At 45.3% G+C, this 15,863-nt stretch overlaps 2 protein-coding genes across 2 annotated transcripts; one reads left to right on the top strand and one right to left on the bottom strand.

Annotated features, from left to right (window-relative positions):
- Positions 1–247: 247 nt before the first annotated feature.
- On the bottom strand, positions 248–4,539 carry LOC141590908 (O-methyltransferase 1, chloroplastic-like). Its single transcript, XM_074411423.1, has 7 exons — positions 4,294–4,539; positions 2,952–3,103; positions 2,748–2,868; positions 1,568–1,692; positions 1,223–1,351; positions 975–1,133; positions 248–414 (listed from the first exon to the last, which is right to left on the bottom strand). The coding sequence occupies exons 1-7, from the start codon at positions 4,481–4,483 to the stop codon at positions 343–345; spliced, it is 948 nt and encodes a 315-aa protein (XP_074267524.1). The 5' UTR covers positions 4,484–4,539; the 3' UTR covers positions 248–342.
- Positions 4,540–14,865: 10,326 nt separating this feature from the next.
- LOC141591808 (outer envelope pore protein 16-4, chloroplastic-like) lies at positions 14,866–15,767 on the top strand. The gene is made up of 4 exons (XM_074412287.1): positions 14,866–14,995; positions 15,095–15,146; positions 15,332–15,363; positions 15,555–15,767. Exons 1-4 carry the CDS (start codon positions 14,921–14,923, stop codon positions 15,642–15,644), a joined length of 249 nt encoding a protein of 82 aa, XP_074268388.1. The 5' UTR covers positions 14,866–14,920; the 3' UTR covers positions 15,645–15,767.
- The last annotated feature ends 96 nt before the right edge of the window (positions 15,768–15,863 follow it).

Here is a 15,863-nt window from a genome sequence, read left to right as displayed (position 1 = left end):
CTTATAGTGAGCAATTTGATCATGCACATTGATTTTGGACCGCTTGTCATACAATTACAATATCTACAATACTTTTTCAAGGGCCGAAAGCATAGGTAAACTAATAACTGTGATGGACTAAGGGAGTATAAAACTATTACAGTAATATGTTCGAAAAATTACTTGAGTTGAAATCTTCAGATAATGGCAATGAGCAGCATAACGGGTACAGTAGTTTGAACAGTAAAAAAAATTCTCTCTACAAATCAACCGAGCAAATTTCTTGATATAGAATCAAAATTTTGACCTCAAACTGATCAAAAGTTTAAAATGTACACAGAAAACTAAGAGATACGAGTAAAATTAAAGATCTTCAAACCCTTGTTCATCGCCCTCATCTTCAGCTCTCTGGAATTCCCAACGCCATGTCTCCATCTGCAATGATAGGCTTTGGCTAATTACCGCAAAAATAGTTTTCTAACACCTACAGGTCGTATTGTATATATAATACGGAGTACTTCCTCTCTCATTCATTGAATTTGATCCCCACCACAAAACCCTCGCACCCATCCACCAAAAAAGCAAGGGTGGTGTAGAAGACTGGTTGTGGGTGGTCGGAAAGAAGATGTAAAGGGTGTAGTTATGCGTGTCCTATGCTTGACTACAAAATCTACCAACAATATATCACTACTAAAACTTTTTAAACTGATCCCAACTGAATTTGACTCGAGATGAATTTGGCCCATACCCAACCAAATAACTCGAACATGAGCTAAAAGTCCAAAACACGATTCAACTCAATCTGATTTGACTTTTGCTAGCCCCGAACTGACCTTGCTCCTAAATGACCCAATACTAACACACTCACTTAAAGCATTGATGACACGAACCCACTCAAAGGTAAACCTACCAAAAATAACCCGACCCAACCCAAACGTATCATTTATTAAACTGAAGGTAGAAACTCGAAAATGTCTGCAAACACAAGTGTCCACCTGATCATCTGAAAATCGCAGATGCTCCGCCACAAAGAGTATGCTGTTGGGTGGTTCTTTCAATAGCTCAGCACCCAAATTTTTTGCAATTTGTTCATGGTCATGCACTTTAACCTGAAATCCATGGCTCATGAAAATCCTGTGTATCCATTCTCCGACCTGCCGAGGAACAAAATTAATGACGGTCACCTGACAAAAATAATGTCAAAGGTAAATGAAAAGAAAACATGGCATGAAAGAGCTAATACCTCAACCTCATGGGAAGGTTCTATTAACTCTGCCGGGATTTCTCCTATTAGGAGACAACCCTTCATGGCCAAACTGCCAACAGTCAACAGAACATTCTCAAAACTTGCCAGTGTCATCAAAGGCAATCCCTGTCAAGCAAATGCACACCCGATAAATGATATTCACACACACACACAACACCAACAACTAACTCCATTACACTAGCTCCTGGCTAATTACGTTGAAAACTACGTCGTTCAACTGTTGCTCACAAGAAGCACAGCCTGTTTAATGAGCTATTCTACTTTATTCGATAATGTTTCAAAGTACACACAAAGGTCGTATTTTGAGAGCCTAAAACCAACCTGGAGGATCCAGATGCTTGGCCGGTTGCCATTAAATCCTTTCTTACGTAAAGCTTCTTGAACATTTGGAGATTCCTTTGGAACATGAATCAATAAGCAGTTTCTAGTGATCTGAGCCCCCACATCTAATATTGGTGAAGAGTTATATCATGAGATTTTGAAAATTTTGGTAAAATGCAGAGCAAAGGAGCAATATTATTAAATAAAGAACTGATTATGCATGGTTTCTGGTGAAAAGTGAGAATATCCGTGAAGTCAGTCACACAGGGCCAAAGTAAATGCATATTCAGTGAAATCAGTAAACAACAACAATACCCCACTACCTCAACTACTCAAGGGCTCCCGCAAAACGGGGCGGGGTAATAGTGTCTCGAATGTAGGCAACCTTTCAAATTGTTAACACAAAAGACTGTTTCAGGATGACCCGTGATGGAAACTGCAAGGAATGACTACAAGTTCACAATAAATAAAACGTAACTAATTTAGATAGCCATTTTTTCGCTATTCCATCATCTCTAGAACCAAGTGAAATCAGCATAAAGAACCATGTATGATTTTGTTTTCTTTGATAAGAATAACAAACCAATATATGATGATGATATGCAACCATCCATCAATCATCCTCTTTATACCTAGATATAGGAGAACTACGAGAACTTTTACACTCACATCTTTACTTTGAAAAAAAAAACACTAAAAGAAAGATGCATTAAAATTGTACGGAGTGGAAGGGAAAATACATATATTAATTCCTAGTTAACTGGAGTATATAACAGACGCCTTAAGCGTCACTGATAGATGAACCATCTCAACCAAAACCTTAAGGTAATGGTTGAGGCCCAACTATTATCAATATTCCTATTACGCTCCCTCACTCAAATGCCCGTTGGGCTTGAAGAGTGGTTAGTTGTGCACTGGCTCCCCCGTACCGTGTGCTTGTTTCCACTTCGAGTTTTTGAGGGGTTTTGAGGTTGCCAGGATTTGAACCCGTGACCTTCGGTCACACTGGCTCTGATACCATGATAGATGAACCATCTCAACCAAAACCTTAAGGTAATGGTTGAGGCCCAACTATTATCAATATTCCTATTATAATAGGAATATTGATAATAGTTGGGCCTCAACCATTATCAATATTCCTATTAGTCACCACATTAAAAAGTAGTACATAACTACACACCTCTAAGCTTCAAAGAGAGTTCACTGTAAATCTTTTCGGCTGATATGTCAAAAATCAATGTGGAGTTCGGCCAAGTTAGCCTATAAGCACGAGTATCAGCACCATCTGTCAACAAAACAACCTACAAAATATTTTTAATGCTCCAAAACGCGGTAAGTTTAGTTATCAAAAATTGCAAGTGCCTCAACTTCGAACTGGCCATACCTGTTTCAGCTCATCGGTATGTTCCAAAATCTGGAGCAATTTTTCATCGAGGAACCTGGTAGCAAGGCAATAAGGGTGTGCACTCTGGTTATCATTGATTGATGTACTTGGAGAAACAAAGCAGGCCACATAAGGATCATGAAAAAGAGGCTCTGAAAATTTTATATTAGGCTTGCAGTGAGAATCCTTAGTGCATTGTGTGATAGACTGATAGTATGATGTTTTTAACAGAAACGTAGCAAAGAGTAGACACATATTGATCTACAGCTAGTCAGGCTAGACAAACGAATGCTTAATGCAACATTTAGAATAAAGAACTTTCCAGGACTTCAACACAAGAACATTTACAGGCTTGACATGCCTCCGATTCGATTTTCCTATGTGCCTAGGTTTGGAACAGGTGAAGCTAATGACTGATGAGAACATAGTTGGCAAGTTAAATTCATTATATTGCTTTGTAAATGTTCATTAAAAGCTTTCTTCACTATCTATTAGTAACATAAAGCTCATCTCACCATGAATATCCAACCACAATTAAACATTTCTTATAATATTTTATGCAACTTACAAACAGCCTTGTGGACCAACATCTGGTAGGCAGAAGTTTTCATTTAGCTAGTAAAACATTCTAAATCAACCAATGCTCCGTAACGAGGGCAACTTACATCAGAATGAGCAACATAAAATGTTTTGTTTAGTAAATAAAGTTGTGCACAAACACTAGCCCAGGTTTTCTTCCATCGATTTAGAATGTATGTTTGCTCATTTGAGCATTCTTAACTAACAATAGGAAGAACCAGTGTTGAGACGAGGTTGGTGCTAGTCGGGATTAGTTCCCTTCTAAGCAATATAAAATAGTGCAAACAGTGCACTATTTTAATCTTCGCCTTTTTAAACTCGATTTCACTACTATACCGTCATTTTCAAGGCATATCAACAGATCATTATCGTCAAACAGTGCAAAAAGCTTAGCTGATACTCCCTCCATTCGAATCATATGTTTACCTTTGATTAAAATATCTCTCGCAAAGAATGTAAAAGGTAAACAAATGATTGAGACGGAGGGAATATTATGCTAACAACTCTAAATTAACTAACATTTTGCAGAAAGAGTGATTTATTACTACAATCTGAGCTCTCCAAGCAAGAAATTGATAACAGTTGAAACAAGAGTCATACATTTCCGGCATTCGTCACACAAATATAAAACCACTTTCCTAGCTACTAAAGCTTCCAATTCCATGAACCCAATTGATCCAAACAGAGAACCCTAACACCCAGAAAATGTTCGACGAATTGCCTGAATGAAAAGCAATGAAAAAATATAAAGAAAGAAGAATACCTGGGCGAAGAGTCTCATGAAAACGAAGTGTAGCAGCATTAATGGCAGCTTGGAGTAAAGGGTCATCACCATTGCTCAAATTTGCAGAAACCCTCAACTTCATTTTAGGGTTTTTGTAGAAATTACAGTGAAATTGAGGTAATAACTTTGTAAGAGTGGAGACTTTGGTATAACCAAGTACACTTTCCATAGTTATGGTCACAGAGAGAAGACAAATTATCTGGGTTTAGAATCAGGATTTCCAGGATGAAGTAGAGTTCTTCATAGATGAAGTAATAAGCTAGCTTACTCATTATAACACGACCCGAATCTTTATTATTGCAAGCTGATTATTATTCACAAATAATTTCATAAAGAACCGAAAATGTGTTAAGACGGAGGTATTCTGGACAATAGGTCTCAGGTTTGATTCTCTCTCCCCCTATTATAATAAGACTAAGTGTGCGCTTCGTTGAACTAAAAAAAATAAAATTTATAAAGTTGACTTGAATCCGAAATAACCCGGCTCGACCCAATTGAGCATTTTGTCAGGTCTAGTTGAGAATGCTCGATTAAGACTTCCACTTGCTTTTTTTTTTTTTGGGTAGAGTGGTAGACCATACAGTGTAATCCGAATTCAAGCCGGGTAAGATCATTAGGGTGGTAAAGCTCTCTCTCATGAGTTTTAACACTGCTGCATTCTCAGGTCTCGTACTCTGGTTAAGAAGTGCAACAGGAGTTGAAGCATAGGTTTATCATGGTATTTCCAAAGAAAACTGATGGGGCATATTCTGCACCGCTGACCAAGTCAACATATTGATCAAGGTCAAGGATGTCCACAGCAAGTCAACGACTTAGATAGCCTAGCCGATGCGCCCATCTACTGCACATCCTGGTCCCGATGACAACCTCGCCAAATGGGACACATATCCGCGCACTCATATCCAAGACCCTCGGCGTCACCACGCCACGGGCCACCCATAGGTCCCTACGAGGGGTAGATCGATCTTTCCACCTCGCTAGCCACTTGCCACTTGCTACTACGTGACAAAAGCGAAGTCTATAAATACTCCTCAACCTTCATCGAGGAAAGGACCCCATCCAATCCGTAAATACACAACTCGACCTAAATACACTATTCATCTTGTATAATCTTCCTTATCTCTCTACAATATATTCCTAGCCAATTAGCATACAACTTATACATCTAAGTTTATCGACTTGGCGTCGGAGTGGGTACGCTTGGCTCAAAGCCAAGCCCCCGCCTGTTCATTGTTGCAGGAGAGGCCGAGAGGAACGATTAAGACCAAAGGAGAATTCAACTCAAGACATCATTCAACAAGCCACGGTGGTAACTATACTTGCTTTCGAATTACACCCGGAACAATTGGCGCCGTCTGTGGGGAAGCATACTAAAAGCTAATAAAATCCCTCAAAAACACAAAACAAAACCCACCCAAAAAAGCCGAGAAGATGTCGAAACAAAGAAGAGGTGTTCGTAACCGACGAGCCCCTCCACCCGGATGATACCTTCAACAATTCTCGAGTCATGCACGGCCCTCCACCTACGGAGTAATCCAACCGGAGTTCGGGATGCCAATAACACCAGATCTTGCGCCGCCCGCAACCAAGTCACCCTCATGGGACATGTGGTGGACGTGGCATTATCAAGCAACTGATCTCATTGGTAGTACGTCGCTCACACACGTCACACCGACAAGAGCGGCGAAACCCGCACAAGAGACCAGGGCCCGAAATGTGACTCCAAGAGACTTGGATAGAGCACTAGAAGAAGTTGGCCCCGTCAAAAAACGCCCTAAGAGCCTGTAATGCAAGTGGTGGACATAAGTCCTAACCGCGCTCGCGGGAGGACAGCGTCACCGCAGCTGCGCCCACGAGGCCTCGCCCGGAGGAATGAAAGAAGTCCGACTCACCGAGTCGGAGAAGAAGAAGCCCGACTCACCGTAGTCGTGGAAGAAGCCCTTCTCGCCACGAGGAGAGGAGCCGAACTAGGGACGTGAGGAGCCGATCGCCGCGTGCCGTTCGACACGTGGTCGCAGCCCCTCGGCGACTACGTCCTAGAAATCCCGGTACCAACTAAGTCGAAGTTGCCACCCATATCGTACTCAGGAGAAGGCGACCCATCCGACCACGCGGAGGCTTTCGAGTCCCACATGTCGGTATGGGAACGGCTGATGAGGTCTGTGCCGTGTCTTCCCAACGACCTTGCATGGGATGGCACAAAGTCGGTACAAAGGACTCCCGACGGATCGATATACGGGTATGGCGACCGAGAGAAAGATTTTTGGCCCAAAGATTCCCGCACAAGAGGAGGGCCGTCGAAACATCGGATCTCCCGACTATCAAGCGGAGGGAGGCGAGACTCTCCGGCTATGTGAAGAGGTTCGACGCCAAGGTTCAAGAGGTTCGGGATCCGAACAATGAGCCGGCCGCCTTCGCGCGGCGATGAAAGGTCTCCCAAGAGGGGACTTAAAAAATGAGCTCATCAAGTGCGGCGGCCAAAGGTTAGACTCACCAGAAGATGGCCGGCCAAGCCATTAAGGTGGAGGACTACCACAAGGCCTCGGGTAGGCCCAGCGAGGCCGAGCACTCGTAAAAGAAGAGCGCCGGGAGGAAAACCCGGATGAAAGACGCCGTGACAACAATGGGTCACGGTCCGATGAATGACGCCGTGAGAATAATAGGTCACGGTCGATAAATCTGCCAGAAATGTGACTCGGCGGGCGCCGGTGGAGTTCGGAACGTACCACCGAGGCGGTATGATAATAAGACCCCTCTCGTTGTGTCACCAATAAGTCTTCGCCCGAGCAAAACGAGGGCCGGTGGGAGAGACCCCCAAGCCGAAGAGTGACGGTGACACGAGCCAAGATCTTTGTGAGTACCACGGCCACACACCGCCATTTAACCAACGACCGCCGACATCCAAGAATGCCATTGAAGAGCTGATCCGGAAAGGGAGCCTCGGCAAGTACGTCGCCAAAGGCCAAAAGACCGATGCCGGCAGATTCAGATAGAAATCCGTCTTCGAACGGATAGGAGTGATCCACGTTGTCATCGGGGGTAATGAGAACGGAGGGTCCGCCCATGGGTACAAGCGCACTTGAACGAACTATACCAGGCCATCAACTTCGTGCTCAAAGACAACCCCCCGCTTCCAACATCCCCGATATGACTATTGGAAGGAAGGACTGCGAGGAGTCGTCTCTCCTCATAGCGACCAGCCGGTAGTCAATTTGGACATATCCAACCACCTGGTCAAGAGATGCCCGATTGACACGGGTGCCTACACGAACATCATGTTCAGGAGTGCTTCCTTAGCCTAGGTCCAAGGTCAAAGACTTAAGCCCTCCGCACCACCCACCGCATGCGACTTCTCCTGGGCCCTAGTACCGCTCGGGTCAATCAGTGCTGATGATGTTCGGCCGAGGGAATGCGGCCAAAAATCTCCTAGCTGAGTTCGTGGTTATTGAAGGCCCGTCCGCCTACAACGCCCTCCTAGGCCGAGTCACCTTGAGCGAGGCTGACGCAGTGATGTCCATCCGGGCACTGGCACTGATGTATGTCTCGGACCGGGGGAAGCGCATAAGCTCGTCTCCAAAGACGAGAATGACGAGGTGGTCAACGTCCGTATAGCCGCCCGGAGGATGCAACATGCAATCCTCAAAGTGGCAAAAAATCGAGAAGGGGAAAAGTCCATCCTTACAACAGAGGGCGACCCCATGGATGCAACTAGCGGCCGATGGGGGAAGGTGAGCCCTTGATGAGCCATTAAAACACTGGGAATCTCGGATGTAATTCTTGTAGCGGCGGAGGTGTCCGAAATGCGATTGTGGGCACCCCGACGCATGTTTTCATCTGAATAAAAATTGCCCAAGCCTTTCGTCGAAGAAATCGCTTTCCCCACGGTCGCTAGAGAACAAACAGACGCCGACTCACACTGTCATATCGACAAGAGCGGCAGTCTCCATCAAAAACAGACGCCGACTCACACTGTCATATCGACAAGAGCGGCAGTCTCCTTCAAGAAACAGTGCACCGTCGCAGCCACTCCAAGTAGTAGACGCCACTTTATCGCAGCCACCCCAAGAGGTGTGACGCCGTCGCAGCCACTCCAAGTAGTAGACGCCACGGAGTCTCCTTCAAGAAACAGCACCGTCGCAGCCACTCCAAGTAGTAGACGCCACTAGCCACCCCAAGAGGTGTGACGCCGTCGATCCTCTCCAAGTAGTAGACGCCACGGAGTCTCCTTCAAGAAACAGCACCGTCGCAGCTCACTCCAAGTAGTAGACGCCACGGCGGACGACGGCTCACACTGTCATACCGACAAGAGCGGCATGCACCCTAAGGAAGCGGACAACTGCGACGGTTATAACCAGTAGCGGTTGATACTCGCCAAGCGATCAAGATGCCTTGAAGCGTTAACACAATTGAGACACGCACTGATCGCCTCGCCAAGCCGAGGCGGGAACATAAGAGATACTCAATTAATAACGGAAGAAGACAACCCGACAAAGACGGAGACGCTAAAAGGACAAAAAAGCTCGAATACTAGCACAAGGAAAAGAAGTGAAGTAAAAACGAACTCTTATTAAATATATTCAACGAATCACAAGAAATTACAAGGATGAGCCAAAAGAAAAAAGTTACGATGCTATCTCCCTATGTCCGTTGTTGCTCGCCATCGCCGCGCGCGGCACTTTCTTTCGATGGGTACCCCAACGGCTCCCTTAGCGGCCTCGGCTTCAGCACCTCGGCTTTAGCCTCGCGGCCTCTCGGTAGCCTTTGCCCGCTTGGCTTCCTCCCGGGCCTCCTTAGCCTTCTCGGCCCGAGCGCCTTCTCGGCGGCCGCCTCCTCCTCTCCGCTTCGCCTCACCGCCTCTTTAGCCTTCTCCGCCACGGCTTTCTCCTTGGCTTCGAGCTTGTCATCAAGCGACTTGTCATAGTGTCCCACGGAAAGGAACCATCAAGAGGGAAGAGCTCCTCAATCACTTCCCTAGCAGCTCCTTCGGCTAAATCCCTAATTCAAAGACACATGTTAGGGAGCATGACGGTTTGGAGCATCTCAATGTCCTTCTCCTTTTGCCTAATGACGGCATCTCTGATCCGAACCACCTCCGCCCTGGGCCTTAAACAGTCCCCCGGATTCATTCCTCTCGCCGGAGGTAGAGGTCGGCGTGCCTCGAACAAGTGTACACTTCCCAAAGAGCTTAGCGGCCTTCGGTGCCGCCCTCGGCCTTGGCTCTCTCAAGAAGGACCTCCTTTTCAACGTCTTGCCTAAGTTTTCTTTCGGCCAAGAGCGCCCTCTCGATCCCCCCGAGCCTCGCTCGTTGAGAAGATCCTGCTTTGCCTTCACGGCCACCTTCTTAATGGCATTAAGCTCAAAAGCGGATTGAGCCAAGGCCTTCTCCTGCTCTACGATACGAGCACCGGTAAGACCGTTCCACCTCGCCAGCTCCTTGATAAGCTCCGTGCCTTCATCTATGAGCCGAGAGAAGGAAACCTTCCGGATGAGGAAACAAGTGGTGACATTTTGATCGCCACCAGAGGCCGGGAGAGGGAAACCTTCTCGGGATGAAGGGACAGGTGGTGACATTTTGATCACCTACCTGCAGATGGGGAGGAGAACCTTCGGGATGGAGAGTTCACGGTGACGTGTTGATCACCACCCGCACGAACTCCCCTCCACTTGTCGCCCAACAGAGCGGCGGACGATCGCGCCGATCTACAAAATTTAAAGCAAGCATAAGTATCGACATACGCAGACATGCCGAAGAGCTCACACAGGGCGCGCCTAAGGAACCGCTAAATCTGAAGCCACGAAAGAACAATACCGTGCTTGGCCTTCTTGGCCGAACGCGTCTCCTCGCTCGCCAGCAGAAATCAACGGTCGCGGTATAGGCCGTCTGTTTTCTTTTACGGACAAGGGGCGAGCCCTCCTCTTCGTCGGAGTCATCCCCGTTGGAGATACAAATGATCTCCACCGTCTCCTTCGAACAAGGGGATGGAAGGCGGAGCTGGTGTCGACGCCACCACCGCCGAGGACTTCGTTTTGCGCGTATGGCGCGGCACGTTACTAACAACCTTCGCCCGGGTCTCCACCGCACTCAAGCTTTTCACCCGCCTCTCTATGAGATCGGTCGGCGACCTCCTGCGGTCATTGGGGAGAGCTTTGGGATGTAAGTTAGCAACGGTTTTATCTTTGTTCATCCCATTCTCCGGAGGATATCCTCGACAGGTCCGGTCCAAAATGGCATGCGAAGGAAACGAAGCAAGAGTTAAGTAGAAGAAATGAATCAAAGTTCAAAGACACAACGAGAACGGTGATGGGCCTCACACCGACCCCACTCACCCTGCGCTAGGGCCGGTATGAGGCCGACATGGCAAAGCGGCTCATCCTGAAGAATGATCTGCGTTGGAGGAATCCATCTTTTCGGCACCCACCCTTGTCTACCTCAAAAAGCCGCATTGCCGGCCTCTCGTCCTCCGAAAGAAGAACCCTGCCAGCATCCATTTTGAGTTTCTTCCGGGAGACCCATCTATCATGCTCCGCCTTAGTCTCACACCGCAAGTTAACTTGATGCTGAAAGAGCAGGGCAATGGATAGTCATCCCAAGACCTTAACGTACACCCACCGACCCCCAGCCAAATTGCGCAAGAGGAAAGTTTGTCAGCAGAGACATAACCCTTCTCCGTGTGCACACTGAACCACCGGCGCGGCCGTAGAGTGACGGGCTGGAGGTAGTGAAGTCGGCGAAATAAGTTCACCGTTGGGGCCTCCCCTTGAAGAGACAAAGCCAGACAAACCCGATTATGGTCCTCATAGCCAACGGGTGCAATTGGGCAACGGCAACGTTCATGGCCTTAAGGATGGCCACAACATAACCATTCAATGAAACCGGAGCCCGTACTCCAAATGTCGCATATATACGCCCGATGGCCCTGGAGGGCAACAGACGGCCTGGCCCTCCTCGGGGATAACAATCTTGTATCCCCGCCAAGAAGAAGTGGCCCTCGAAAAATTTCTCACCGGAAGAGCTGGCCAACTTATGGGTCCAAACTCGGTCAACGCGTGCCTTACAAAGCGAGGCCGTGATCCATAACGCATCGCCTCACGGTATTAGGGACGAGCCTCCTCAAAGATCATCACCAAAATCGTCCGCGTCATCATCGACATCGGAATCATCCTCCCATTCCTCCGTAATCCGAGGATCGACTTCGGAGAAGGAGACCTAGGGCCCGGCTTACTAGGCCTGCCTAGCAGAAGACATGTTTACAATGAACTTACAAAATTAAAAATTGGAAAGTTTGTTTGTTTACCTTGAAGAAAACGCTCGCCGGAGTAACAACTCTGAAAATTAGAAGACAAAGAAACCCTTGGAAGTTTAGAGAGAAGGAAATTTTGGAGAATGAAATTGGTGGCCAATTTTTCGAGCAATTACCCTATTTATAGGAAAAGCCCATGAAGCGGACCAATCAAGAAACAGCCCCATGAAACGTCAACCAATCGGCGTGCGGTGTGTGTCGGACATGCAACCACGGATGTCAATCGTTGCAACAATTGTGTCAATCAACGCAACAGTGACCAAACGTCTTCAACACGCCTATTCAAATCTCTCCGCCTATTCGCCTTCCTCAACAAATTCCCATGCATCCGCTCTCCGCCGCCACACGATCGACCAAGCCGCATACACCGCGGGCCGGGGCAATCAAAAATAACCGCCTCTCCCCCGGTCTCGGCCAAATCCCTTTCTTATCCACATCGGATGCCCAATACACATCCATGTGGAGGGGGATATGGTACGGCCTAAGAAAGACCAGGCAGAGGCAAAAGAAGCCGCCGCAGAAGAAGCCGATGTAGAAAATTTTCTACAAACTACTTGCGCAGAATATACGCTCAGACGTACATCGGAGCCCATACCACGGCATAGACTACGCTGGGGGCAAATTGATGGGGCATATTCTGCACCGCTGACCAAGTCAACATATTGAGCAAGGTCAAGGATGTCCACAGCAAGTCAACGACTTAGATAGCCTAGCCGATGCGGCCCATCGGCTGCCAACACTGGTCCCGGATGACAACCTGCCACCGACACATATCCGCGTACTCATATCCAAGACCCCTCGGCGGGGGTCACCAGCGCCGCCGGCCAGCCATAGGTCCCTCGGCCGAGGGGTAGATCAGTCTTTCCACCTGCTAGCCACTTGGCCACTTGGCCACTACGTGACAAAAGGTGAAGTCTATAAATACTCCTCAACCTTCATTGAGGAAAGGACCCCATCCAATCCAGAAATACACAACTTGACCTAAATACACTATTCATCTGGTATAATCTTCCTTATCTCTCTACAATATATTCCTAGCCAATTAGCATACAACTTATACATCTAAGTTTACTGACTTGGGCGTCGGAGTGGGTACGCTTGGCTCAAAGCCAAGCCCTCGCCTGTTCATTGTTGCAGGAGAGGCCGAGAGGAACGATTAAGACCAAGGGAGAATTCAACTCAAGACATCATTCAACAAGCCACGGGTGGTAACTATACTTGCTCTGGAATTACACCCGGAACAAAAACAATCCACGAAGCAATCCACATTTGAGTACATTTCAATGGAAGAAAACAAGCTTCTATATAGCTTTCAGAAATATCATTATAGCAGGCCTAACTTCCCAGCTTTATATCTCAAGTTGTGCTCATGCAAAGCATGTGATTCTTATGTCACTGGAAATCTTGGGATCTTAGCTAAACAATGGATTTTGAATCACTACCATATCAGGTCCATAGCTTGCGTTATGGCCGTTGCAAACAGACTACGCATTACTGGACAACCCAAGACCTATGTGCACTAAAAGATCAATAACTAAAGCTTTACTCAACGTTTAAGGTTGAATCTTTTTTTTATATGAAAGTTAACTTTATTAGCTTTGATTTGAATCATATTAGGCATCTTAACTCAACCTCAACTAGGAGATATGAGGTTTCAAATTCACTGCTTTTCCGGGGGAAGAATGGTGAATGTCCAGAATTGACCTATTATCACTCAAATTTGAACATGTGGTGTTCTAGGTCACGTATATGGGTGATTCCAATTGGAGAGCAAAGCTAACTCCTTTATATTTCATATGGTACCTGGAAGGCGTCCTCACTCAATCGGAGCTAAGAGTCATGGCTTCTACAATATAGGGCTAAATCCTGAAATGTGATTGATAAGGTTGTTTTGTACCTTTGTGCAACAAGGGATTGTAAGTCTACTTTTCTTGTCTAAAGAGAACGTCCAAGTTATCCTATGATTCCCAAAGAGTCATAATGTCATGGAGTGGAGGAAGAGAAGCCTTGTTTAGAATAAGAAGACTTTTTGCATATGAAGAGCAATAACAATTTTTGAACATTGAAAGTGACCTCTTGCGGTCCTCCTTTTGGGTTGTTGTTTCTTTCCTTTGCTTTAAAGTTGCACCTTCCCCAAGCCACGACACTTCTATGATCTTAGAGCCCTTGTGCTGCAAAGGATCTCACCTACTCACATCCAAAAACAACAAGAACAACCAGCCACTTTTATTACTTTATGCTTTATTGTTTTCTAGTTAGTTTGTTTGTCTTGTATTCAACTTTGTGTAAGATACTTTAGCTGCTTGTTGTAGTCTTTTGTAGGTCTTTTGTGGCCCTTAGATGTAGCTTGTAATCAAGGGTCAAGATTGTAAGGCTTGGTCTGTATAAACCAACCAAACCTAATGAGAATTTCAGATTGAGTTGAATTAAAATTATGAGTTTGAAAATTGAGTTTTCTACTTGCTTAGTGCGGAAAACCCTCCATTTGCTTAGTGCTTTGGGCGGAATTTAGTCCTTGCTTCGTGATAATGAACGAGATTCCTAGGCTTAGGCTCGCTTCGTGATCTCGCCTAAGTCATATCCTTGTTTAGTTCCTTGTTTTCATGTCCATTTCAGTCACAATTACAATCTGATTTCTAGTCCAATTCTGTCCAGAAATCGAGTCCTTTACGTTTTACTCCAAGACTTCCACTTGTAAATGGGTAATTTCGGTTGGGTTCGATCAGTTAAACTTAATTACGACTTTTTAGTTATTTTTAGGTTATCGGGTTGCTTTACAAATGTTACTTTGGGTTAATTAGTTTGGTTATTACGAATCGTTGGAATTAGGTCGCATTGTGTTCGTTTGGGTTATCTTCATGTTTGTCGGAATATTTCGAATTGGATTATTTCCAAGTATAGGCTTGCTACAGGTCATATACTTCGTGAAATTGAAAGTCAAGTCGCTAACTCAAATTTAAAGTATAGAAATGTGCTTTAAGCTTTCATAACATGCTCTAATGCTCTCAGCTTCAAGTAAACTTGACAAAACCGACTCACCTCGAAGGACTCGAGCGTACTAAAACTTGCATCCAACAAAAGACCCAACCTTAATCCGCAACCTTAATCGGTCTTGACTTCATCCAATCTAATGTAAATATTTATTCTCACTACTAGATTAATACTCGTAATATACATTTAGAATGATCTAACCCACAAACCGACTCGATTAACCCGTTTGCCGAGCTTACTTACTGCTTACTTGCCCATACTAATTTGGTGACAAAATTGGTGGGAAAAACACAAGACAAAAGAGGGAATGAGACATGGACGATGATTTTGTAGAAGCCGACACACCTTGTTCCTCCATGGCCGTTGATTCCATTGCTCGTATTACTACTGTAAAGCTTTTACTTTTCACTCATTACTTTGATTTTCTTACTTGTTTCAATATTTTTGATTGATGCTAATTATCCATCAAAATCTTATTAATTTCTCAGGCAGGTGCACTTTGGGGCTCTTGTATAGGACCCTATGATGCCAATAAATTAGGTACAGTAATAAATTATTACCCTTTAATTACAAATATGAAATACCCATTTTTTGTATTTTGAATTTGTGATTTTTAGTTGACATGATTCCAGTTTGCAATTTTATTGGGTTGTTTGTTGTGAAAGTTTGGCTCTTTGAATTGGGTTCGGGTTTTTAATTTGTTTTAGGGGTTTGAATTGATGTAGGGTTGAGTGGATTTCCTCGGGTTTCGTTTGTGGTAAGCTCAAACACCCTAAAGAAAGAAGAAAATTACTCTCTTTGTCTCAATCATTTGTTTTTGTTTATCTTTTTTATTCTTTGCGAGAGTCAAACAAATGAATGGGACGGAGGGAGTTGTGTTTTGCTTGTTTGTTTATTTGGTCTGAGTTTGTGTATTGTGTTGCTTGACCTATGCAATGTGGAATGCAGGCGAAGTCGATTGGAAAGACGAGCCTTCAATGTGGTACGATACCTATATGCTCCTCTATTTCGTTTGATTCTTTGCGTATTCTATTTTGAGAAGCTTCAGTCGATACTTTAGGCTTGTTATTGGCGGGTTTGAGAAAGAAATGCATCCTTACCCAAATGTAATATAAGTCCACTTATCCCATTTCCTTCCTGTATTCCCTGGTTTGTGTGCTAAAAACAAATGTGAAGAACCAACGGTATTGGAGGAAGGTGTTTACTTTGGTTTTGTTTTGTGTTTCCCTTTCACAATTTAATTAGTAAGCATGGCTT

This window comes from Silene latifolia, chromosome 7, assembly GCF_048544455.1.
Source record: "Silene latifolia isolate original U9 population chromosome 7, ASM4854445v1, whole genome shotgun sequence".
Classification (NCBI taxonomy): Eukaryota; Viridiplantae; Streptophyta; class Magnoliopsida; order Caryophyllales; family Caryophyllaceae; genus Silene; species Silene latifolia.
Note: the sequence above shows the minus strand (reverse complement) of the source record. Positions and strands in the feature narration are given on the sequence as shown.